Here is a 25116-nt window from a genome sequence, read left to right as displayed (position 1 = left end):
ATGCTGCCTCACCCGCTGAGTTTCTACAGCATTTTTGTCTACCACAAAATGTAAATGATTACGGGAATGCTGAGGCGACAGGGTGAGAGAGAGGGAGTGAGAGAACTAGAGAGAGATGAGATGGGGAGCGGGAGAGAGAGAGCGTGAGAGAGAGAGAGGGAGGGAAGGAGAGAGCGAAAGACAGAGAGACACACCATGGGCCGATAGGTGAATGACTAACCTGCACACCAAGAAGAAGCCCCTTCTCGCGGTCCGGAGCCCTCAATCATGATGGTGAGTTTTGAGAAATTCTCAATGTGTCATCAATGCATCAATCTACATTCCTCAGTAAATGTAATTGTGTTTTGAATAAGAATTAATGACGCCGCGTGAATTTTATTCAAAGGAACGCGGCTTCATTAATACTTGTTCAAAACACAATTACATTTACTGAGGAATGTGGATCGATGCATTGATGACATATTGTATAACTACTTGTTAACTACTGGCTTTTAACAAGTGCTAACTGTAGTAGTTAACAAATTGTTTGTGTCTGATGGCCGTGCAGCAGTTGTTATCCATGTTAGTTTAAATAGAAAAATCCGGATGGCGAATGTTAACTACTGGCTGTTAACAAATGCTAACAGTAGTAGTTAACAAATCATGTGTGTCTGATGGCTGTGCAGCAGTTGTTATCCATGTTTGTGTAAAAAAATAAATCCAGATGGCGAATGTTTAAAAAAAAATCTTTATTTAACAAAGCAAATTCGTATTTCCGTACGAAAAACGGAACATTAGCGCGGGGCCCCCCTTAGGTGCGGGGCCCAATTGGGAGCAATCGGTCCAATCGGCTTAAGGTCGGCCCTGCTTATACAAATTATTTCAGAATTTATTTGGAATATTTGGCTACTTTGATTTTAGTGGATTCACAATACTGCCTTGACTTTGAGTACAGCCAATGAAAATGTGAGTCCAAACGGTGAAGTGGAAGATTTGAAAATAAAAACGTGACAGTGTTTGGAGAAGTTAATGACACTGGGGTGCAGTCAGCCATCATAGAATTATTTTCTTAAAAGCTCTGCCCTGAACGGGACTTTAACACAAGCGGTGCAGTGGGGTTTGATACAACTCCAAGAAAAATAGAGCTGCACAGTTGAAGATTAGTAAAACCTGGAGGAAAGCAACATTGTGTACATTTTTGGGTATCTCGAGTAATTTGACCCTTGACTTTTCGGTTATGTTTGGTTTATGCTAACACCTTTCTTCTGCATTAAACTTTCCAAGTGACATCAACAGTAATCTCCAACCTCACTGATCAGAACAATGAGAGTTTGCATTTATAACAGAACAACTATTATTACTGATAACTGATAACTGAAAATTACAGTTTACATGGAACTTGTAAAAACATCAACAGGGTGGCACATAACACCGTCATAGTGCTCTTCAAATGTAATAAAACTAGTTTTAGGCCAATGTGTGTTATAGTAATCAGGCTTTCAAAAAGTGGAATTAAATTCAGACCTCCTAATTAAAATCAAATCTTCCTTAATTGAACATCTTCATTCACATCAGGCCATTAAGAAATCCATCCATTTGGAGTGGGGGGAAAAAAACAATAATTCCATTTCTCCCTCATCCCATAACATGCCTTTCTTTGTTGACCACTTAAGTGTGAGGAAGGGATATGATAATAATATGAAGAAACAAGGACTGCAGATGTTGGTTTACAAAAAAAAGACAAAAATATGCAGGAGTAATTCAGTGGATCAGGCATCTTCTCTGGAGAACATGGATAGATGACGTTTCGGGTCGGGACTCTTCATCAATCAAGATGTTTCTTGCCCCACCACAGTTACTCCACCACTTTGTGTCTTTTTTGCTTTAAGATGATGCTTGAGATAGGGTTCTGAATGAATCAACAGCAGTTGTGAAATCTGGGAGAAGCATGCCAACTTGTCTTGAGCAAACAGAACAGATAGAAGTAAGATTGTCAGGCTTTTATTGAGTAACTCCATCCCCTTAAAAATCCCACGAAGTGCTGGAGTAACTCAGCGGGTCAGGCAGCATCACTAGAAGGCATGGATAGGTGACAGCTTGGGTTGGGACTCTTCTTCAGACTGCAGGTTAGACTGCACAGCACTAGACTCAGGCCTATTACATCTGAATGTTTAGTTTAGTTTGGAGACACAGCGTGGAAACAGGCCCTTCGGCCCACCGAGTCCGCACTGACCATTGACCCACGCACACGAACACCATCTTACATGTACTAGGGACAATTTACATTTATACCTACAAACCTGTACGTGTTTGGAGTGTGGAATCAAACCGGTGATCTCACAGAAAACCCGCAGCACCTGTGGTCATGATTGATCCCGGGTCCCCACTGCTGTAAGCCACCTGAATTTTGTTATAATTAGGTTCTTCAATATGGCTTGGGAGAACAATTTACATATTTGCACTGCTTTTCATCTGCTTCAGGCTGGTGGACTGCTCACCCATCTCCAGACTTGACTAAATACTGCATTAGATGTGTGCGCCATCACGTATCAGATGACTAAGCAACCATGCTTCCCTTCCCCTCCTGTGTCAAATTCTAATGACCGAAAGGAAATTTTTAGGCTTGACATAAGTGGCAGGGTTTTGAATATTACGGTAAAGCTTAATCATCCATGGTGCTCAGGGCTTTGGTTATGCTGCACTGGCAGGTTTACTGGACTGTTGGATATTATCCTTACTAATATCCCAACACACTTTTAATTTACTTGTTTCCCTGTTATTTCACAGCATTATAATACACTAGACTGTGGGACCTGTTGGGTCCCTGTCACACGGGAGGCCTGGTCCCCCAACGCAACCCATTCCCAAACGCAATATTTCACCACTCACCCGTTCCCCCAACGCAACTCATTCCCCAAACACAATATTCCACCACTCACGCTTATCCCCTACCATCAAATCTACCCCTCCATCCCCCTCTCCCTTCAACCCCCCTCACTACCCCCTACACTCCACCAATCTCTACCCCACTCCCTCCCTCTTTCCTCCTCCCTCTCTCCCTCTCTCCCTCTCTCCCCCTCATCACTCTCTTTCCTCTCCCTCCCTCCCTCCCTCCATCTTCTCTCCCCCCCCCCCCTCGTGCTGTGGGCCGTGCTGCAGTGCTCCCTCTCTCTGTGTAACATTGCGGTGTGTTAGGGATGTTCCCGGTGTCCGCGCCCGCGGGCAGGAGCTGCTGAGGCACTGCCCATCCCAGGACCCGTGGTGTCCCTCACCAGTGGGCAGACAGCAGTGCTCGAAGCTGCTCCCCACCCCCCCCCCCCATCTCCCTCTACCACCCCATCTCCCTCCTTCCCATTTCCTGCATCCTCCTCCCCTCACTCCAATTCCCTGCCCTAGCACCTACTCATGTCGTAGAGCAGCACCTGGATCTCGGCCTGGTTCTCGCACTTGGCCCGGCCCTGGCTGTTGTCGGCCGAAGCACTTGTGGACCTAGCCCTCGACGGAGCTGGGTTTGCTGTGCCGGGGACGGGGTGAGTGTGGTGGGTGGCCAAGCCAGAGCTGCCCGCAGAGCCAGAAGCGGAGGCTATGCTGCAGGATGGCAGCAGCTGGGCGGCCCCCGAGATGCTGGTGCACCTTGATCCAGGCCACGACTCCAGCCCTTGGGCACGACTCCAGCCCTCATCTGGGCTGCCGCCTGGGATCCAGTCCAGGCACAACACCAGGCGCGGCCAATCATTGTGGCGATGGTGCCAATCAGTGTGGTGTCCCGGCGACGCCCCTTCCTGACTGACAGGAGAGGAGATCAATCTGTGTGGCGGTGACTGACAGCAATCTGCGCATGCGTGGTTTTTCCGATTTTTAAACACTCGCAGCACGGTGAGTAAGCAGGCAGAAAATCGGAGCGCTATCACATACCTTATTAGCGCAAATAGGGAAACCGTGCAAACCGGAAGAGAAAAGATCAGAATTTTAGTTATGTATAGATTTTTCAGTGAAAGTAGGTTTACAGAGAGTGTGGGAAACAGGAGACCAGAAAGTCTGAATCCACAACTTGAATCAGTTTTGCAAAAAAATTAAGAACTGAAGAACAAAGATATACCTAACCATCTGTTCTTCCTGACACTTGTCCACACATTCACTTCAACCAAAAACTTTCCAAAAATTAACTGCTTCAAGCCATTCACCCTCCTGGTTTTCAGCTTATAACATTTTCCTCTCTATTTCAGTTGTATAGTTAGATGGGATTCCCATAATGAGTTTTAGTATGCTGTAATCTTATTGTCGATTCAGCAATTCGTTTTCCTCTGTTCCATCCTCTGTATCATGTGCTGTTCATTTTAGCAAATTAGTTATCATGTGTGTCCATCTTTTGGCATCTTAATGAAGATTCCACAACATTTCAATGTTTTTAATTGCAGAGTTTAACTGACAAATATGCTGAGGTTATAAAAACTCTTCAGCAACATCAACATTGATCATCGATTACTGACACTGACTGAGCTGGTTGAGCTCTGAACATCTGCAGCAGATACTGAGTGAACCAACATGAAGGGTGACCATACTTGACCTCATCCTCACTATTCTCCTAGTTGTAGATCCACTTACCATAGGCTCTTCCTTCTGAAACTCACAAGTCAAACTTCCATCTCAGCTTCTATAATGCCAACTTACACTCCTCATAGAATGCAATCTCCCAGACCTCCCTTCATCACCTGCAGGTTCCTCTCCTTATGGCAGACCATCCTGACTTGGAAATATATGCTGGTCATTCACTGCTGCTAAGACTAAATTCTGGAATTCTCTCCTCTCAGCGACACTTTGCGAGTACCGTCATCAGAGACCAATAAATTAAGCAGGACCCTTCTCCAGATTTCCAGACCTGAAACATCATCTGTCCACTCCCTCCACAGATGCTCTCTGATCAGCCGAGTTCCTCGAGTACTTTGCTTGTTGCTCAAAATGTCTCTGATGCCCCAATTTTTTACTGACATTCTCTTGTTGCCTGCCCCCTACTGATGTCAAGGCTTTTGGAAGCTTCTAAAATCACAAATGCCAGAACACATCAACTGTTGTAACTATTTCCATGCTAAACACATGCGTGAGGCTGCTAATGAAGATGAGAGCCCATGGTATAAGAGGAAATATACTGGTTAGCAGGTTGGATGGATGGCAGAAGGCAGAGTAGCAATAAAGGGGGCTTTTTCATGTTGGCTGGCAGTGACTAGTGGTGCTCCGCAGGGATCAATGCTGGGGCCACTACTCTTGACATTGTATATCAATGATTTGGATGAAGGAATTGAAGGCTTTATGGTGAAGTTTGCAAATGGTACGATGGTAGGTGGGGGCAGGTAGTGTAGGGAAAGCAGTGACTCTGCAGAAGGACTTGGACAGGTAAGGAAATTGGGCAATTAAATGGCAGATGGAATGCAGCGTAGCAGAGTGTGGAGTTGTACATTTTTGTAGTAGGAATGAAGGATTAGACTATTTTCTAAATGGGGAGAGAATTCAGAAATTGGAGGCTAGTAAATTGATATTTTTAAGGCAGTGATTGATAGGTTCCTGATTAGTACGGGTGTCAGGAGTTATGGGAAGAAGGCAGGAGAATGGGGTTAGGAGGGAAAGATATATCAGCCATGATTGAATGGTGGAGTAGACATGATGGCCCAAATGGCTTAATGCTGTTCCTATAACTTATGAACATGTTATGAATTTAAAAAGAAGCAAAGTTGGTATCCATTGAGTGGATAGGTGAAATTGAAGAACATGAGCACAGAATAGATTGACTGTCCTCGGTTCATGTAAAGAACCTCTGTCTCATTTAGTAGGCCACCTGGGATGTCTGGAAAATGACTGTATTCAAGCTAGGTTTGAAATACATTGAACATTCCCAACACAGGCCCTTATTCCGGTTTTGCAATGCAATCTTGACTCTACCATATATTTGCGTGATGCAGTATTAATGGAACTAAGCAAATGTACGAAAGATGGAACGTCATTTTAATGCTGAAGAAAACAATTGAGACTTAAAAGTTAAAAACTTTAAAAAAAACTTAAAAACCATGAAAGCAAAACTTAAAGTGAGTTAAAGCACAAGGCGCCATCTCTGTCTGACCTCTAATTAAGCTGGCATGTCCATGCATAAAGTTTTAATGTTCTATTTCAGGTACTGAGAATAACTGAATCAAAGAACCTGCCAGCTGGACATCAGTGAAGTGAAAACGATGGGATATTATTGACCCCTGCGTAAGGACGAGCAGCAAACCAATTGACCTGGAAAGAACAACACAGTTGCATTCATAGAATGCATGGACGAGCCCAGGCACTTTGGTTAAATTTGAGTATGTGCTAATAATATGGCAGGTCACCAAACACAATTTTCACTTTCTTATCCTGTCATCTAGGCCCTCCTGTAGTTCAGTTAATGACACACTGTAATTTAACAAGCAATTATGTTCAGACCTGTTTATTACCTTTTGATTTCTAACTGTCAAGTTGGAAAGAGTGGACACTCACAGTAATAACCAGGAGTGACCGTGAATTATTTTAAGGATGAGATGAGTGCTTCAATTTTCTAAGGCTCCAAAGTCAATCTGAATATAAGTGCGTAGGGGGAAATATAAATTGTGCAGCATGAGCAAAAGTTTATCCAATACAATACAATACAATACAATACAATACAATACAATACAATTTTATTTGTCATTTGAACCTTGTTGAGGTCCAAATGAAATGTTGTTTCTGCAGTTATACATACAAAAAGAAAAAGACCCAAGACACAACACAATTTACACAGACATCCATCACAGCGCATCTCCTCCTCGCTGTGATGGAAGGCAAAAAACATATCTCTCCCCTGCACGCCCCTCTCCCCCCCAATGTCAGAGTCAAAGCCCCCGGCGGGCGATGGTAATTGTCCCGCGGCCATTAAAGCCACGCCGAGTGGTGCAAGGCCACGCTCCGGGTCTTGTTGTTGGAGCCCCCGGCGGGCGCTAGCAAAGTCCCGCAGCCATTCCAAGCCGCGCCGGGCGGTGATGTAAGGCCCCGCTCCAGGTAATCTTCAACCCCGCAACTCGGGCGGGAGAAGTCGCCACTGCGGAAGCCCCGAAAAGCGGTCTCCCAGCAGGGACCCGCGGGCTCCCGGTGTTCCTGTCTGCCAGACCTGCGGTTGGAGCCTCCGAATCTCCGGGGGTCGGGTCACAGAACCGCGCCACCACCGCTCCACCCGCTCCGGACTCGGCCAGCTTCGTGATGGTACGTAAGTCCGCAGCTCCTCGACTGGAGCCCCAGGTCGTTCCTGCTGGAGGCCGCTCCACGTTGCAGCCCCAACGAAAACGGAGACCCGACAAAGAAAAGGTCGGGTCTCCCGTGCAGGGTAAAGATTTTAAAGTTTCCCCACCCCCCCCGTCCCCCACACACATACCCTGACAAAACAAATAAAATAAAAACTACATTGAAACGAGACAGAAAATAATAAAAAGACAGACGGACTGCAGAGGTCGCTGCGAACACTTGACTCTGGAGTTGTGTACAAAACACATGACTCTGGAGTTGTGTACAAAATACAGATCGTTCAGTGGTTATAAGCAGGGAAAAAGGATAGTTGGAAATTGTTAACAACGGAAAACTATTGGCCATGAATTCAGTCATAGTATCGGCAACTGAACTAATGAGCATCTGGGAAGGTCATCAGGCAACAAAATTAAAAGGAATTTGGTCTACATGACCAGCAATAATTGATTTTTTAAATGGTCATATTCTTCTTCTATCTGTCATTAGAGCAATGGAAATGGGTTTGCATACATGGGATCAGAAAACAATCAAGCAGGAAATAGAATTGGCTACCCACAACCCTACCCACAAACCTTTTTCTCCGATGTTTCATCCACCTTCTCCCTACATTCGAAAGTGGATATATGGGCGGCACAAATAATGGCGATATAGTTGGTGCTTTACAGTGTCAGGGACCCGAGTTCAATCCTGACTATGGGTGCTGTCTGTATGGAGTTTGTGCATTCTCTCCGGGACCTGCGTGGGTTTTCTCCAAGAGCTCCGGTTTCCTCCCACCCTCCAAAAAGACATATAGGTTTGTAGATTAATTGGCTTGGTAAAATTGTAAATTGTTCTTGGTGTGCGTGTGATAGTGTTAATGTGTGGGGATTGCTGGATAGGTGCTGACTCGCTGGGCCAAAAGGGCCTGTTTCCTCACTGTATCTGTAAACTAATCTAAACAAAACTAAAGGAGGACATGGTATCTGGACCAATACTTAGTCCTCAAACAACATCACAAAAAATGGGGAAGGGTCTAGATAGAAGGAAACTGTTCCTATTGGTTGAAAGGTTCTGGATTAGAGGGCATAAATTTAAGGTGACTGGCAAAATAAATAAAGTGAGAAGACAGTCTTTACACACAGTGAATGGCTGGCATTGACGATGCATGAATTGATGGAATAATGAAGATGGACTGATCCACGAATTTTAAAACCAACTTTAATCTGCACTAAAGTAAAAAAAGGCTCATGGTTACAAAAAATGGTGTGGACATTGGGCCATCTGTCGTGCTCTTGAGGATGGGTGGCAGGAACTTACAACAGAAAGTACAGCCTTGGAACAGTTTCTTCACCCCAGAATGTCCATGGCACAATGATGCCAAGTTAAACTTCTCCTTCTCCTCATAACCCCTGACACCCGTACTAATCAAGAATCCGTCAACCTCTGCCTTAAAAGTTCCATTGACTTGGCCTCCACAGATTTCTGCGACAATGCATTCCACAGATTCACCACCATCTGACTAAAGAAAATCCTCCTCATCTCTTCTCTAAAGGTGCATCCTTTTATTCTGAGGTGTTCTTTAGTGTTCACCTAAAGCCACTCCTGGGGCCACATGTGGGCGAAGAGTTATTTAGACAGTGGGACCAGCAGCCTGGTGAGCCATGGCGGGCACTGGCAGCTTGCCAAGGTCATTTACTTGCAGCGCGGGGGCCTCCCATTGTGGGCACATGATACGTTCACATCAGCGGTTTTCATGCCCGAATTAGGTTGCCCACAAATTTCCATCACATTGATTTATTAGGATGATAAACTTGATTTTTTGCATGTGCAGAGTTACCAGACCAATCAAATATGCACTGTTTATTATTTTGATGACTATTAAATTAATTAAGGAACAAGATTTGAAGGAGAATATAGACTCTTTCCCAAGTCCTTTTAATCTTAAATGGATTTGCATGTGTTTTAAAATTAACTTGGCAGGGATTAAAGGGTTTAAGAACTTGATTGAAATGCTTTCCCTTAGGGTGCTAAAATTAGCTAGAACTCCATATCCAGTTTGGCAGACTCAGAAGAATAATAAATTGGCACCTACATTCTCTCAACAAGATTTCTCAACTAAAAGCTGATATGTCTGATTGTACTTGAAATTTTAAAAGCAAATTGAACATATTGAGCACAAGAATGCATATGATATGCGTGCCTTTATAGGTTAGGGTATTGAGTATAGGGTCAGGAAGTTGCAGCTTTATGCCACTTAGGTTAGGCCGCATTTGGAGAATTGTGTGCAGTTCTGGTAGCCCTATTACAGGAAGAATATACAGGCTTTGCTGAGGGTGCAGCAGAGGTTTGCCAGAATGCTGCCTGGATTAATAAATGACAGCTATAAGGAAAGGTTAGACAACCTTGGATTGTTTTGTTTTAGCGTTGGAGTTTGATGGGAGATTTGATAGAAGTGGTGTCAGAGGTTATGGAGAGAAGGCAGGACAATGCAGTTAGGAGGGAAAGATAGATCAGCCATGATTGAATGGTGGGGTAGACTTGATGGGCCGAATGGCCTAATTCTACTATCACTTACGACCTTATGACTTAAGTGCATAAAATTATGAGAGACATAGATAGGATAGAAGGTGAGAACCTGTTCCCCAAGATAAAATTGTCAAAGACTAGATTTAAAGTAAGAGGGTCAAGATTTAAAGATGTGTGGGGCTTCTTTTTTTACTCAGAGATAGGTGGACACCTGGAATGCAATGAAGGCAGACATTTGTGATGAAGGCAGGCATTTAAGTGGATTTGAGATAGGCACATGGATCTGCAGGGAATAGATGGTTATGGATCACATTAACATGAAGGAAATTGGTGTAATGACATTATGTTTGGCATGGACACTGTGGACCAAAGGACCTGTTCCTGTGCTGTGCTATGTTCTATATACCTGGTGGAAATTGTACCATAAATATGTGGTAGGAATTCTGAGGCTTGATTTGCCTGAGTCCCGCCAGAGGGGTGGATTCACATTTTTATGTCCTGACATCAACCTCGTAAGAAAATATCTTATAAAACTAGTACGATATTTTCCCACATCTTGCTGAACAATATTGCCAATTCAATGTCAAATTGAGAATGGATTGCAGATATGATTGGCAATGAATAAGCATGTTTCAATAAAGATGCCTGGGATAATTTAAAAAAAATGGAGGATTATTTTCGATCATAGCTTGAGTAATCTCCTAGTGAAATAACAATAATCTCATTCAATGCACAAAAAGCTCTATCATATTTTTCTAAAATATAATTCCACTGATTCAAATCTGGATTAGTCCCCGGTTCAGTCCACTCTTTTAAAAGTGAGTCACCACAGCAATATGTCACTATGGAAGAATATAAAATATATTATTTTATAGAATGCAATCTCAAGATGTGTCAGTAAGTCCCATTGTAAATGTCAGGAAGTTTCATGCATCAAGGTTAATGGGAAAGTCTGGTGCTGCCCATTTCTAAGCTGTGATTTACATAAGAGACCAACCCCCAGCAGTAATGGTGAGACCTGCCAATTGTTCAGTAACTATTCATTTCAATGGTGAGGAACTGTTGCACAAATGCAAGAAGATAGATTTAGGTATTTTTACATTCCATTGAATGCGTTGATATCGTATAAATGCATTTCTTTGTTTTAAAACTTTTGATTTTAAATTAATCTTAAAAACTAGTATTTTTGGAAACTCTGAAATGCCAGGGTTGATGCCAGAAACACCAACAGTCAGTTACAGCTGGTAAGCCTGAGAGTACATGACCTTTACAGTCTTTTTTGCTCATGGGCTTATCATTACCAGTTGTGTAAGGTTGCCAGACATCAGTATTGTTCAGGAGGTTATCACTGGAAAAACGTTCCCAAATAAATGCAGACAACATTGAAAAGGGGAGTGATGTTTTAACACTGTCAGTGATTGTTGGATTGGTGAAAGGTTGAAGACAAAGGTGTCAGAAGGAACTGCAAATGCTGGTTTCCACAGTCAAAATAGCTCAACAGAGGATGTACGTCCTGCGGACCATCATTGGACCATCATTGCCACAGGCAATGATGGTCCAATTCTATACTCCATTGTAGAGCCTGTTCTCACCTTCTCCATCAGGATCTGGTTTGGCTCAGCCACCTAGCACGACATCGGGAGGCTGCAGCAAATCGTCCGATCAGCTGAGAAGGTTGTTGGCTGCAACCTTCCCTCCATTGACAAACTGTATACTGCAAGGGGCCAGGAAGCGAGCGGATAAGATCGCCTCTGACCCCTCTCACCCTGGCCACAAACTCTTTGAAGCACTTCCCTCTGGAAGGCGACTCCGGACTTCAAAGCCTCCACAGTCAGATATAAGAACAGCTTTTTTTCCACGAGCAGTAGCTCTACTCAACAACCAAAGGTCTGTCACCTCATTTTGCTCTGGTTATTTTTTTCTGTCATGTTTAAACTATAATGTTTTATTAGTAATGTTTAATGTTTTGTGTCATTCTTAATTGTTACTGTAAGTCGTATTGTTACTTGCGAGCGGAGCACCAAGGCAAATTCCTTGTATGTGTACAAACAAGGCCAATAAACTTATTCGTTCATTCAAGATAGACACAAAATGCTGAAGTAACTCAGCGGGTCAGGCAGCAAGGATAGCTCTTGCTTTCTCTCTCCATCCCCTTCCCCTTCCCACTTCTCCCTTTAATCTTACTGTCTCCGCCTACATTCTATCTTTGTCCCGCCCCCTCCACTGACATCGGTCTGAAGAAGGGTCTCGACCCGAAATGTCGCCCATTCCTTCTCTCCAGAGATGCTGCCTGTCCCACTGAGTTCCTCCAGCATTTTGTGTCTATCTCTGGAGAGAAAATCATTAAAGAGACGAAGGGCAGTGTGAGGTGTCTTAAACGTAGGTTGTGAGTGAATGGACCAAGGGAGGATAGGATGGAGCCGGAAGTGAAGACAAAAAAGTTACCCCTCAGATTCCTATTAAATTTTTTCCCTTTCACCTTGAACCTATGATCTCTGGTCCTTGATTACTCTACTCTGGGCAAGAGATTCTGTGAATCTGCCTGATCTATTCCTCTCATGATTTTGTACACCTCTATAAGATCATTCCTCATCCTCCTGCGCTCCAAGGAATGGAGACCCAGCCTACTCAACCTCTCCCTATAGCTCACACCCTCTAGTCCTGGCAACATCATTGTAAATCGTCTCTGAACCATTTCAAGCTTGACAATATCCTATAACATGGTGCCCAGAACTGAACACAATACTCTAAATGCGGTCTCACCAACACATTGTTCAACTACACGATGACTTACCAGGAGGTGTCAGAGTTAGCACTAGCTGCCACCCAAAATCTTTATAATGGGTACAATCAGATGGAAATATTAATTCTATATCAAGCAACATAAAGCAGCTAACACTGGGCATTAATAAATGTGGGACACTGACGATACTCCTGCCATGTTTTCTAATTGTAAGGTCGAGAGGCCATAAGTGGCAGGAACAGAATTAGGCCATTTGGCCCATCAAGTCTATTCTGCCATTCAATCATGGCTGATCTATCTCTCCCTCCTAACTCAATTTTCCTGCCTTCTCCCCATAACCCCTGACACCCTCACCTTAAAAACATTTAAACAGTGAGCATACTTCAAAATTACTTGACTGGCACCCTCAAATGATTTTGAACATCTTGAGGTTATGAAACAAGTTAGATAAATACATTGTGGCCCTTGTGGCTAAAGGGATCAGAGGGTATGGAGAGAAGGCAGGTACGGGATACTGAGTTGGATGATCAGCCATGATCATATTGAATGGCGGTGCCGGCTCGAAGGGCCGAATGGCCTACTCCTGCACCTAATTTCTATCTTTCTATGTTTCTATGTCCATGCGTCCTTCCAACATATAGTAGATGCTTGGTAACTAGGTTTAAATATTAGACCAAGAAAATATTTATTTAAATATTTATTGTTATAAGTTCTTATAGTCTCCTGTTGGTATTTCTGCTCTGTGAGAAAATAAATACGTTCTAGGACAAATGTGACAGGGAATTAGACAAGGGGTGCCAGTTAGTTAGTTGCTCAGCCATTAAAGAGCATTCTCCCAGAGATTAAAATATATTTGAATTTGGCTTACTATCAATAAAATCTGTGGGATCTAATCTGCCAACACACTCTACATCACTCATCACCAATTCATATATTAATGAAAAATGCTGTCTCCTTTCATCCAGATAGTTACTATCAGAACCATTAATTATTTTTACCATGGCATATAATGAAACAATATGAAATATCACTTTGGATGTGAGACAAAACCAAAATTTTAATTGGCAAATAATCGATCAAGCATGCCGCTTAATCTAGTTCTGAATATTAAACTCTACATTCTATTCAGCACCCAATCCACTCAATTCACGAACTGAATATTGCCCGCACCACTTTTGTTTTTCAATCCTTCAACTATGAAATTTGCACAATACTGGCACTCCTGTCATAAGGAATAGGAGTAGAAGTAAGCCATCAGGCCCATCAAGTTTACTCTGCCATTCAATCATGGCTGCTCTATCTCTCCCTCCTAACCTCCCTCTCCTGCCCTCTCCCCTTAACTTCTGACACTCTATCTATCTATCTATCTATCTATCTATCTATCTATCTATCTATCTATCTATCTATCTATCTATCTATCTATCTATCTATCTATCTATCTATCTATCTATCTATCTATCTATCTATCTATCGAATCTATCGAATCTATCTATCTTTGCCTTAAAAATATCTACTGATGGCCTCCAAAACCTTCTTTGGCAAATAATTCCACAGATTTACCACTCATTTGCTGTCATTTTCATCCTATCGCCACATGGTACAAACTCCATTTTGTCTGCACTTATCTTGTCCTGCATCAAGTTCAACTCAATAGCATGATTTCCTTAATTAATTAAATTATCTACGACTTCTCCAATACTTTAAGTTTAAAATCACCAATCTATTATTATAAATGTTGTACACTGGACAGTTTCAGTAAGTAGCAGGCCTGCTTTTAGTTTAAAAACCAGATGATTCAAAATAGTAAAACAAAGGGCAAGTAATGACAATGCAATAAATGAGACAGATTATTTTTCATATATTACAAAGAAAAGTTCTATATTTTAGTTTGGGGATACAGCATGAAAACAATCCCTTTGGGCTACCAAGTCTACGGTGATCATTGTAGTTCTACGTTATCCCATTTCACATCCACTCCCCATGCAATTTACAGAGGTCAATTAACTTAGAAATTGACACATCTTTGGGATGAGGGAGTAAACCAGAGCATCCAGAGGAAACTCACACGGTCACAGAGAAAATGTACAAACTCCCCATAGACAGCACCCGAAGTCAAGATCAAACATGGGTCTCTGGCACTGTGAGGCAGCAGCTCTCAACCAGCTATGCCATTGTGCTGCCCTAATTAATATCTTTCCAAATTTGCTGAACTCATCACTGCAAAATAAAAATTCTGCATTATTTTGACAATGGCTCAATTTTTCCAGGCAAAATATATGTATGTTAAAACAACTTCAGTGACAAGTCTTTAAAAAGATGGAATTTACTGTTTGTTGAGACCTATGGAACAATAAATGAACCCAGCATTAATTAAGAGACAAACCAACCAAACATCTCTATTTACTATAAATAATCTAATCAGGTGCAATATCAAGACATGAGTTTTTATAATTCTCCTCTTAAATATATGCTGGCAGATTATTTTTTAAACATTACTCTTCATTTCCCATTACTACCAAACGTAATGTGAAATTGAATATTTAAAAAAAAGTGCTTTTCAAAGACCCCGAATGCAGCAATTCAAATTAAATGAAAAATTGAAGTAATAAATGAAAACAGTCAACACCAAATATGATCTTTTGTACCATGCCTAATGATATTGGTGTTGGATCTGCTACTTATAATGTTGTATTTTAATGATTTAGATGAATAAATTGATGGTTTTGTGGCCAGGTTTGTGGATGATACAAAGATATGTGGAGGGACAGGTAGTGTGGAGAAAGTAGGGAGTCTGCAGAAGGACTTTGATTGGTTAGGGGACTGGGCAAAGAAGTGGCAGATGGATTACCATGTAGCAAAATGTGCCGCCATGCATTTTGGTAGTGGGAATAACGATGTAGACTATTTTCCAAATGAGGTGAGGATTCAGAAATTGGAGGTACAAGGAGGCTTGGGAATGGTAATGCTTGGGGATGCTCTCGAGAAATCTTGATATGAATATGATGTCGGGCACTCAGCAAATGCCTATTTTGTGCAACTCAAATTTCAAGTACTCTACTGCTAACAGCCTTGCTAAAAGAGGCTAAATTTAAGCTGTGGTGCTAGCCTTCTAAATCTGGCTCTTTTAAATCTCTATACTTTCATCAGTCTTTTGGTTACATATCTCATCATCTTGAAATGACAATACTCATGCAAATTTCTTGGCAAACATTATGAGTTTATGGCTCAATATGAATTCAAGTTATTGTAATAGAAGTTTTGATACAAATACATCGATAGATGCTCCTGAACACATTATCAGTGATGTAACCTGGGGTCATTGGGTGTTTCGGGTCTTTCAACATCAGACACCCTCACCCAGGCGACCCAGCCGTGGTTGATCAGACCACGACTTGTGTTCATGTGGCATTCGCTCCTCCCCATGGACCTCCTCTCCTGATCCAGAGCCATCTTGAGGCCTTCTCCGTTGCCTCTGTGGTGCTCTTGATGGCCCTTCTCCTTGCCACTCTGTTGATGCCCAGTGCACTCAAGGCTTTGTAGAGCGATTACCCTGCAAAACCTCTGCAGCCAACCTCGATGGGCATACACCTTGCCTTCCAGCCCTGCTTGCGGCAGTCTATGACCAGTTCTTCATATTTGGCCATCTTCCTCTCGTGGGCCTCCTCCAGGCGGTCCTCCCACGGCACTGTCAGTTCCAACAAGACGATGTTTTTAGTCGCCTGTGAGACCAGGAGGATATCTTGCCTCAGGGTGGTCGTGGCAATGTGCTGTGGGAACTTCAGCTGTTTCACCAGGTCTACGGAAAGCTGCCAGTCCTGCGCAGTTACCAGGATTCCTGATGGATTCCTGGCTGCTGTGGTTCTTGGCAGCTGCACTCCGGCCTTCACGAAGGTGATCATCTGGGTGGTGGGGCGTTCTCGTCTGCAGCTGCTGATTCCCATGCTGATGGCTTCTGCAATGGGTTTGAGAACCTGGTCGTGACGCCATGTGTACCGGCCCTGCCCAAGAGCCTTTGGGCAACAGCTCAGGATGTGTTCCAACGTCCCCTTGCCTGAGCATTGCGGGCAATCTGGAGATTCCGCTTTGCCCCAGATGAAGAGGTTCGATGGGCTGGGCAAGACATCATACACTGCCTGGACCAGGAACTTGATGCGCTGTGGTTATTGTAATAGAAGTTAAATAAGCTCATATGTTGTTCCAGCTTCATATGTTTTCTGAATCTGAAAATATTATAAATCCTGACACTCAACTGTTATTTCTTCAAAGGGACATATGCAGTCTGGTTAGTTGTTAGTGCTCTTTTATTTTGTAACTCACGGACAGTGTTTACAGAGGGAAATCAGACACTGCAACGACAACCATATTATTCATTCATTTTAGAGACAGGGATTTAAATTGTAACCCTGTTTTAATTGATGGCTGCCTGTACCACATTTCCCCCTTACTTGCACAATCATCAGGGCATGGCAAAGAAGATCCTTTTCCATAATCTTCATCACCATCTCATAAGCTTTAAGAAACAGTAAGTCTTTCTTCTTTGGAATATCTACAGCAAATGATGCAGTAAATTACAATAATGATACAAATATTTTGAAGGATATTTTTCAGTACACAAAACTTATCTATCACCTTAAGGATCATGGAATCGCTATGATCTGCTGTGAGTCTAATATTGTCATTTGTCCTTTACACGATGACATGATTGAGAATGATGGACAAATTAGTACCTGATTTGTACCTACATTTGACACTTTTACATTTGGTCCTCCAGGGAAAAGTGCATGTTATCACTTCTCCTGCATGTGGTGACTCCACTGCTCAAGGAGTCCATGCTAGCAGACCTGACTACACAGTTACAGTTTATGAAAGTCATCAAGGTGATATTCTCCACGAGTACCTGGAGAACTACGCTTCATGCTTCCACTCTTGTTACAAAACATCTGGGCTATCAGCGAATTGCTATGTGACCACGATGGCAATATATTAGCAGATGTGTTTTGGGGTCCTGCATTCCAGTGAAGCAACTTGTTTTCACAGGCGACTGGTCTGCATGTGCATGGGGAAAATGTAGTTGTTCCATCTGCTGCAATAACATCTGTGTGCTACCAATATAGCAAGCATAAGGCTTGGACATGCAGTAGCCACTGTCAGTAATATTCAGCCACTCCCTTCATTTCTGCCCAGTGCTACTAAATCCCATTCCAGTGGATAAAGGCTACCAATGGGCTTCACCAGATTTTTAACATTTACAAGGCTGCCAATTTTATATCTGCAATGTTATTTTGCCACTTCAATTTACATGCTTGCAGCCCTTTAAATTTCACCTGAACCACAATGTTCTGCCCCACCCTCCCATTTTCTGGTTGGGTGCCTGGTCTAATTTCCTGATGGAAGTAACATTTGCTAGGTTTGAGCGCAAGAGCACACATGACTGACGTGTAAACAACAGGCAGGATTCATTTTTATCCAACCCATTTCCAAGATATGTATTAATTATTTTGGTTTGATAGGTCTTAAATAGACCTTTCACCTCCAACATTTGTGCTTGCAAAGGATGATGTTATCAAAAATTATTTCCATTTAAATTCAATAAAGTGTACTTTTTTTTGAAAAACACAAACAATCACAGAATAATTATGATGATCCATGATGATATAATTACTCCTTTCAGTCGATCACTAGTTGGACAGAATTGTAATGCAAGTTTTGAATTAACTTACCGACTGTTGAACTTCTCGGGATGTTTCTCCCGCATGATGTGGAATCTATGGGCTATTGATGCATCCTAAAAGAAAATTAAGGGAGACATTGAGCAATCAATGTTTCAGTGCAAAATTATTTCAAGCATCAAAGTTTATACGTTCAGAACACATTGGCAAGAATATAAAATGGACTGTTGATTTGCTATTGCCTCCTTTGAGTCAACATCCAAGATAAATTTCTGCCCTGTATGCATAACCTCTGAATGGCTCAATAAACACACATATACTGTGAGCTAATGTTCCATTTTTGCATTTTGTTTATCCAAGAAGGTACAAATGTAGTAGCCTTGTGGGATAGAGTTTAAATCACCAGATTAATTCTCCAATGATACTATGCCAGGAATAGAAAGAACAAAATCATATCCATCCTTGTCCTAGGGATATGCCATTGCAGGAAAACTGCCTCAAGGTTACAGACATACCTCTGATTTTCAGTGGCATTTAAGAGACTTCCATATAGCACATGGAAGGAATGGAAGGATATGGATCATGTGCAGGCAGAAGAGACCAGTTTAACTTGTTTAGCACAGATATTGCAGACCAAAATACCTCTTCCTGTTCTGTGTTGTTCCATGCACTCTACAGTTTTTTTTTAGTTCAACTTCAGCTAATAGGTTGGGTGTTGATCCTAGCTATTGCTACCATCATGGGTCAAATATTAATGTTCATGAGATAACCTATGGGCTGACTTCCTTCCCAAACCAGCATTAACTCCAGCAACCTTCTCTTAACCGTAAGCACCAACCCTCCTTGTTCGTTATCACAGACAGATAGTGAACACCAACATCTGACACAACATGCTGGAGTAACTCAGCGGGTCAGGCAGCATCTCTGAAGAAAAGGAATAGGTGACATTTCGGTTCGGAAGGCCGCTATTTCTTTTCTCCAGAGATGCTGCCTGACTGGCTGACTTACTCCAGCACTTTGTTAATTTTTGAGATAAACCAGCATCTGCAGTTCCTTCCTACTAAAATGTGACAGATGTCTGTGAATTTCCAGATTGAAGCAGTCTTATAGCCAGGCTTGCTGTAAAGATAAAGAACATTCCTAGAATGTCAGCCAAAATTGAGGATAAATTGCTATGGGTGTAATTCTGTGGGATTATCTGTCAGTCGTCAAAAGAATCAGATCTAATGTTGTTTCTTGCTGCATTTTTACAATCCAAAATCATCCCGGTGGTCAGTGTCCACACCCCTTTCACATCCTCCAAGTGGAAGACAATGGTCTCAACCTCCGAAGCTAGCTTTCCGTGAGCACATTTTCTGATGACACACAAGAAGTGAACTGGATGTGAGAATTTGTCTGACCTATAAAAGAGGTGGAAAGTTAGCAAATATAATTATTCATCCAATTTCTTCTACCTGACACTCCTAAACTCAGGGCTCATGATGCAATAAAAAAATGTGCTATTACATCACTTTTCACAAGTGAGCACTTCAGAAGATATCACCAGGGGTTTGAATAAAATGTACAGTGTCTTATATAATAGAGAAAAGGAAGTGCTGATAATGAATAGCTGCCTTTTAATAGTGGTAACACATCAGTCTTTGCACACGATTATTTTCACGGACAATCTGTGGACTGTTAATAACAAAAACATAACAACTCCTGCAGTGGGAGTAATGTTTCATCAATTCTTTTTTACCCTTGAACTTTGCTGTTTTTCCCTGAAGAGAATAAATACATTTCCCCCCCCACCATCTCCCAAGAAGTTCACCTTGGGTGATTACACATAGGTAATTTTAACCATGCAAGTGTAACCAGAAATGCAAGTTGTACAGAATACATGATGTACGTCATATGATATGTTGCATGTTATTTACATTCAACAGCACAAGGTGATGTTAAAGAGGAGGACAAATCTAACAAAGCATGCTGGGTGCTTGGCCTGAAGCTACAAGAGATGTTTTTCATTCAAAAAAATGTAAATATTTGTATCCACCAAAACTTAAACTATTCTGGAATTCTATGACATTAAATATATAAGGAAAACTGCATCAACATAATTTAGCTAACCAAAGCTAAGTTGTGATTTATGCATTTGTATATGGTTGTTGTATCTGGTTGCATCTTTACAATTCCTTTTGCAAGTTTTATTTGGCTTTTTCCTGTGCATCAACAAAAGTGTGACAGTTATGAAACAAAATATTATTGCAGGTAAATATGCTTTTGATCTCTCTTCACAAAGATTCCCTTAGTTCTGCATGTCGCTCCTCTACCACTTCCACTGAAAACTAACCTGCATCTCCTTGCAACCCAGTTCTGATAAATGGTCACAAGTATGAAATTCACCTGCTTCTCTTTACACAAATGCTCTCTGATCTGCTGAAAATTTCAAGCAATGGATTTTTTTCGATATCCTGTCTCTTTCTCCGTTATATGGAATTTAGATCTCAATTACCATGACCAAGTATAATAAAGCAACAGCAACCATTTTTCATGGGCCCTTGTAATATAAACAGTGGCAACCATCACAGGTTGGTATTGAGGTCAGTCTACTTCTGACTGTTCCTGACTTGTATAAAAGAGGCTCACTGCCAACATTTATATGTGACATTAAAGAAATCACTGTGAAAAAATTGAAAATGACAAAGATAGATTATTAGAAAGGGCAGATTGATAGTCAAATCAGCTTAATACATGAAGATATGAAAAGGATAAATGAGGCTAACGTACCATAAGATTTTATAAAAAGTTTGAGGACAGAGAGGAATAAGTAAAAGTTTAAGGCAAGGTTGAAGCTGTGCAAGTGTAAAGGCCTGTCCCACTTGGGCGACCTAATCCGCGAGTTCTGGCGAGTTTCCCCACGACTCATACTCGCAGCATTGTCGACACGAGGTCGTAGGAGGTCTTCGTAACTCTCCTTCATGCTCGAGAGTGGTCTCCGTGTACTCGAGGCCTCAGCTAGGTCGCTGCGGATTTTTCAATATGTTACAAAAATGCTTGCGAGTAAAAATAGGTCGCCATGGAAAAAATCAATACTTTTTTTACTCGTAGGTTTAGTCATAGTAGGTGGTAGTAGGTCGGCATGTTAGTCGTAGGTAATCGAGGGAGGTCGAAGGTAGTCCAAGGTAGTCGTAGATAGTCTTCATCATAGTCGAAGAGAGATCGAAGGAGATCGAAGGAGGTCGTCTTCACTCTCCACTATTCGGTGTCCAATTTTCCCGAAGTTAGTCGTAGCTAGTCGAAGCTAGTCTTCAACATAGTCGAAGGAGGTCGAAGGAGGTCGAAGGAGGTTTTCAACGTCATTTTTTTAAACTCTTCCAAACTCGCCAATTAGTGGGACAGCCCTTTAACAGGCAAAGATTTTTTGAAAACATTCACATCAATGTAAGTCTAACGATGAAAATATTAATGACCAGGTTTAAATGGGCTTAGCACTGCCACAAATAAATCAATGTAGCTCCAGCATATTTAATGTATTAGTCTTTGTCTAGTCAACTGACTGATCCAGTTATGTTTCCCAGTTATTGATAACGCACAGCATAGTATTGTGAAAAATTCAGCAAAGCCACTGCCATTCAGCACTTGGGGTTGCTGTTAGATTCTCTGCAGTTAGGTTCTCTGCTATCAGTCTCATCACCTATGAATAGTGAGGCACAAGTTCTACTTCACATTTATCAGGCCATGCTTGATCTTTGACCTGGTGGGTATAGTTTACTCCATTATTTAAAGGAATGGAATAAGACACTGTGCAAGGTGATTCTCTTTTGACCTTATTATAGAAGGTACATTATATTTATTAGTTTTATTATTGTTGTCATGTGTACTGTGGTATGGTGAAAGGCTTTGTTTTACATGCTATCCAAAGAAATCAGGTAATGCTATACATAAATACAATCTGGCCAAACTCGGGTACAATAGGTAAAGCAAAGGAGAAGATACAGAATGCAGAATATAATTCTCAACATTGCAGTGCACGAGTTCCAGAGACAAAGTCCAATGCCCGCAATGGGGTAGAGGTGAATTAGACAGTACCTTAGCTTATGAAAGGAACATTCTGAAGGCAAAGAATAACAAAGGGGAAGAAGCTGTTCTAGAGTCTGGTGGTGTACACTTTCAAACTTCTGTACCTTCAGCCTGACAGGAGGAGGGAGGATGAGAAAAGTCCGGTGAGGGGTGTTGGCTGCTTTTCGGAGGCATCATGGTGTGTAGATGGACTCAATGGTGGGAAGTCAGGTTTGCGTGATAGACTGGCTACATCTACAACTCTCTGAAATTTGTTATGGTCTTGGGCAGAGCTGTTCCCAACCCAAGCTGCGATGCAACATGATAATATGATGTCTATAGTGCATCTGAATTGAATTGAACTGAATTGAATCCTTTATTCTGTAGACGTTTGTAAGAGTCACTTGAGATGTGTGGAATTTCCTCTGTTTCCTGAGGAAGTAGAGGCATTGGTGTGCCGTCTTGACACTCCTCTTCTTACCCTATCGGACATTGTCTTTATTTCACCTCTAGTATTTGGCACTTACTCTGCTCACCTGCCGATCAACTTCCCTCCCCCTTCTATCTCACCTGTATCCACCTATCACTTGTGTAATCGAAGGGCCGAATGGCCTACTCCTGCACCTATTTTCTATGTTTCTATGTAAGAAGGAACTGCAGCTGCTGGTTTAAACCGAAGATAGACACAAAAAGCTGACACAAAAGTCTGAAGAAGGGTCTCGACCCTAAACGGTACCATTCCTTCTCTCCAGAGATGCTGCCTGTCCCGCTGAGTTGCTCCAGATTTTTGTGTCTATCTTCCACCTAACTCTTGCCAGGCTTTGCCTCACTATTACCTCTCTTTTCCAACTTTCTTCCCCCACTCTGTCATTCTGAAGAAAGATCCTGACTCAAAAAAAACATCATCTGACTGTTTCCTTTCGCAGATGCTGCCTGACACATGGGGTTCTTCCACCACTTTGCATTTTTTGTTCAAGATAGTCAAGTCAAGTCAAGTCAAGTTTATTTGTCACATACACATACGAGATGTGCAGTGAAATGAAAGTGGCAATGCTCGCGGACTTTTGTGCAAAAGACAAACAAACAAACAACCAAACAAACTATAAACACAATCATAACACACATATTCTTTTACATAATAAATAATGGAAGGAAAAACGTTCAGTAGAGTTAGTCCCTGGTGAGATAGGCGTTTACAGTCCGAATGGCCTCTGGGAAGAAACTCCTTCTCAACCTCTTCGTTCTCACCGCATGGCAACGGAGGCGTTTGCCTGACCATAGCAGCTGGAACAGTCCGTTGCAGGGGTGGAAGGGGTCTCTCATGATATTGTTGGCTCTGGAGTTGCACCTCCTAATGTATAGTTCCTGCAGGGGGGCAAGTGAAGTTCCCATAGTGCGTTCGGCCGAACGCACTACTCTCTGCAGAGCCTTCTTGTCCTTGGCAGAGCAATCCCCAAACTAGATGGTAATGTTCCCGGACAAGATGCTTTCCACCGCCGCTGCGTAGAAGCACTGGAGGATCCTCGGAGACACTCTGAATTTCCTCAATTGCCTGAGGTGGTAAAGGCGCTGCCTTGCCTTACTCACGAGTGCTGAGGCATGTGATGCCCATGTCATATCCTCGGAGATGTGGACTCCCAGATATTTAAAACAGTTCACCCTATCCACAGGATCCCCATTTATCCTCAATGGAGTGTACGTCCTCGAATGATGTGCCCTCCTAAAGTCCATGATCAGCTCCTTCGTTTTTTTGATGTTCAAGAGGAGGCTGTTATCCTGGCACCAGAGTGCTAGACCAGCCACCTCCTCCCGGTAGGCCTTCTCGTCGTTGTCTGGGAACAGGCCCACCACCACAGTGTCATCAGCAAACTTAATTATTGAGTTGGAGCTGAACCTAGCCACACAGTCATGTGTGTACAGGGAGTACAATAGGGGGCTGAGGACGCAACCCTGGGGCGATCCTGTGCTCAGGGTGAGGGACTTCGATGTATTCCCTCCCATCCTGACTACCTGGGGCCTGGCGGTGAGAAAGTCCAGGACCCAGGCACACAGGGAGGTGTTGAGCCCCAATTCCATTAGCTTCCCGGCCAGTCTGGTGGGGACTATCGTGTTGAAGGCTGAACTGTAGTCTATGAACAGCATCCTCATGTAGCCCCCCTTCTGGCTGTCCAGATGGGAGAGAGCGATGTGCAAGACCTGGGAGACCGCATCGTCCGTGGATCTGTTCGGACGGTATGCGAACTGCAACGGGTCCATGTTCCGAGGGAGGAAGGCGCAGATGTGTTTCTATCAGCATCTGCAGTTTTGTGTGTCTCTATCCCTGTTATGGGGGGCAGGGAGGGGGGCGGGGGGGGGGGGGGGGGGGGAGGGGAAGTGTTAAATCAGAACTGCAGGAAATCAAGGACACATATGTGTGGACTCCACAACTGCAGGCATAGTGGTTAAGAAAGAGGATATATCAGATGTCCTGGATAGCAAAGTCTTATCTTAAGAGCAGACGCAGCAGAGACGGAGTTGGGAAGGCAGATCCTTCCCCTCATTTCCCTCCACCAGCCTTCTCCCCTGTACTTGTACTCAATCTGACGGGTTCCCACCCAAAAACTTAATTTGTCCATTCTCTCACAGATGCTGCCAGTCCAATTGAGTCCCTCCTGCTGGCATCTGCTGTCTCTTTTGTCTCTAATTCATACAGTAATCCCGCGTCTTAGTCTACTCTTTCCCTTACAGTCTTAACAATTAAAATATGCGGCATTTTCTTTCATGGATAAGCGTGATGGTCAGGTCTATGAAGATTTTCAAAAATAAAAATAAGAAAACCCATGACCTGTGTACTCAGATCTGACACTATGTTATAGCAGATCAATTATTTTGAAATATAAACATTCTCAT

At 42.6% G+C, this 25116-nt stretch overlaps 1 protein-coding gene across 1 annotated transcript in view; it reads right to left on the bottom strand.

Annotated features, from left to right (window-relative positions):
* Nucleotides 1-25116, bottom strand: part of dgkb (diacylglycerol kinase beta) — a 568450-nt gene that overhangs the window by 171902 nt on the left and 371432 nt on the right. Inside the window, exon 18 of the mRNA XM_033045582.1 lies at nt 18238-18302. Coding sequence (XP_032901473.1) covers nt 18238-18302 — 65 coding nt within the window. The remainder of the gene's footprint in view (nt 1-18237; nt 18303-25116) is intronic.

The sequence above is a fragment of the Amblyraja radiata genome, chromosome 2 (genome assembly GCF_010909765.2).
Source record: "Amblyraja radiata isolate CabotCenter1 chromosome 2, sAmbRad1.1.pri, whole genome shotgun sequence".
Lineage (NCBI taxonomy): Eukaryota > Metazoa > Chordata > Chondrichthyes > Rajiformes > Rajidae > Amblyraja > Amblyraja radiata.
The sequence above is the reverse complement of the archived record's forward strand: the minus strand, read 5'-3'. Positions and strand labels throughout refer to the sequence as shown.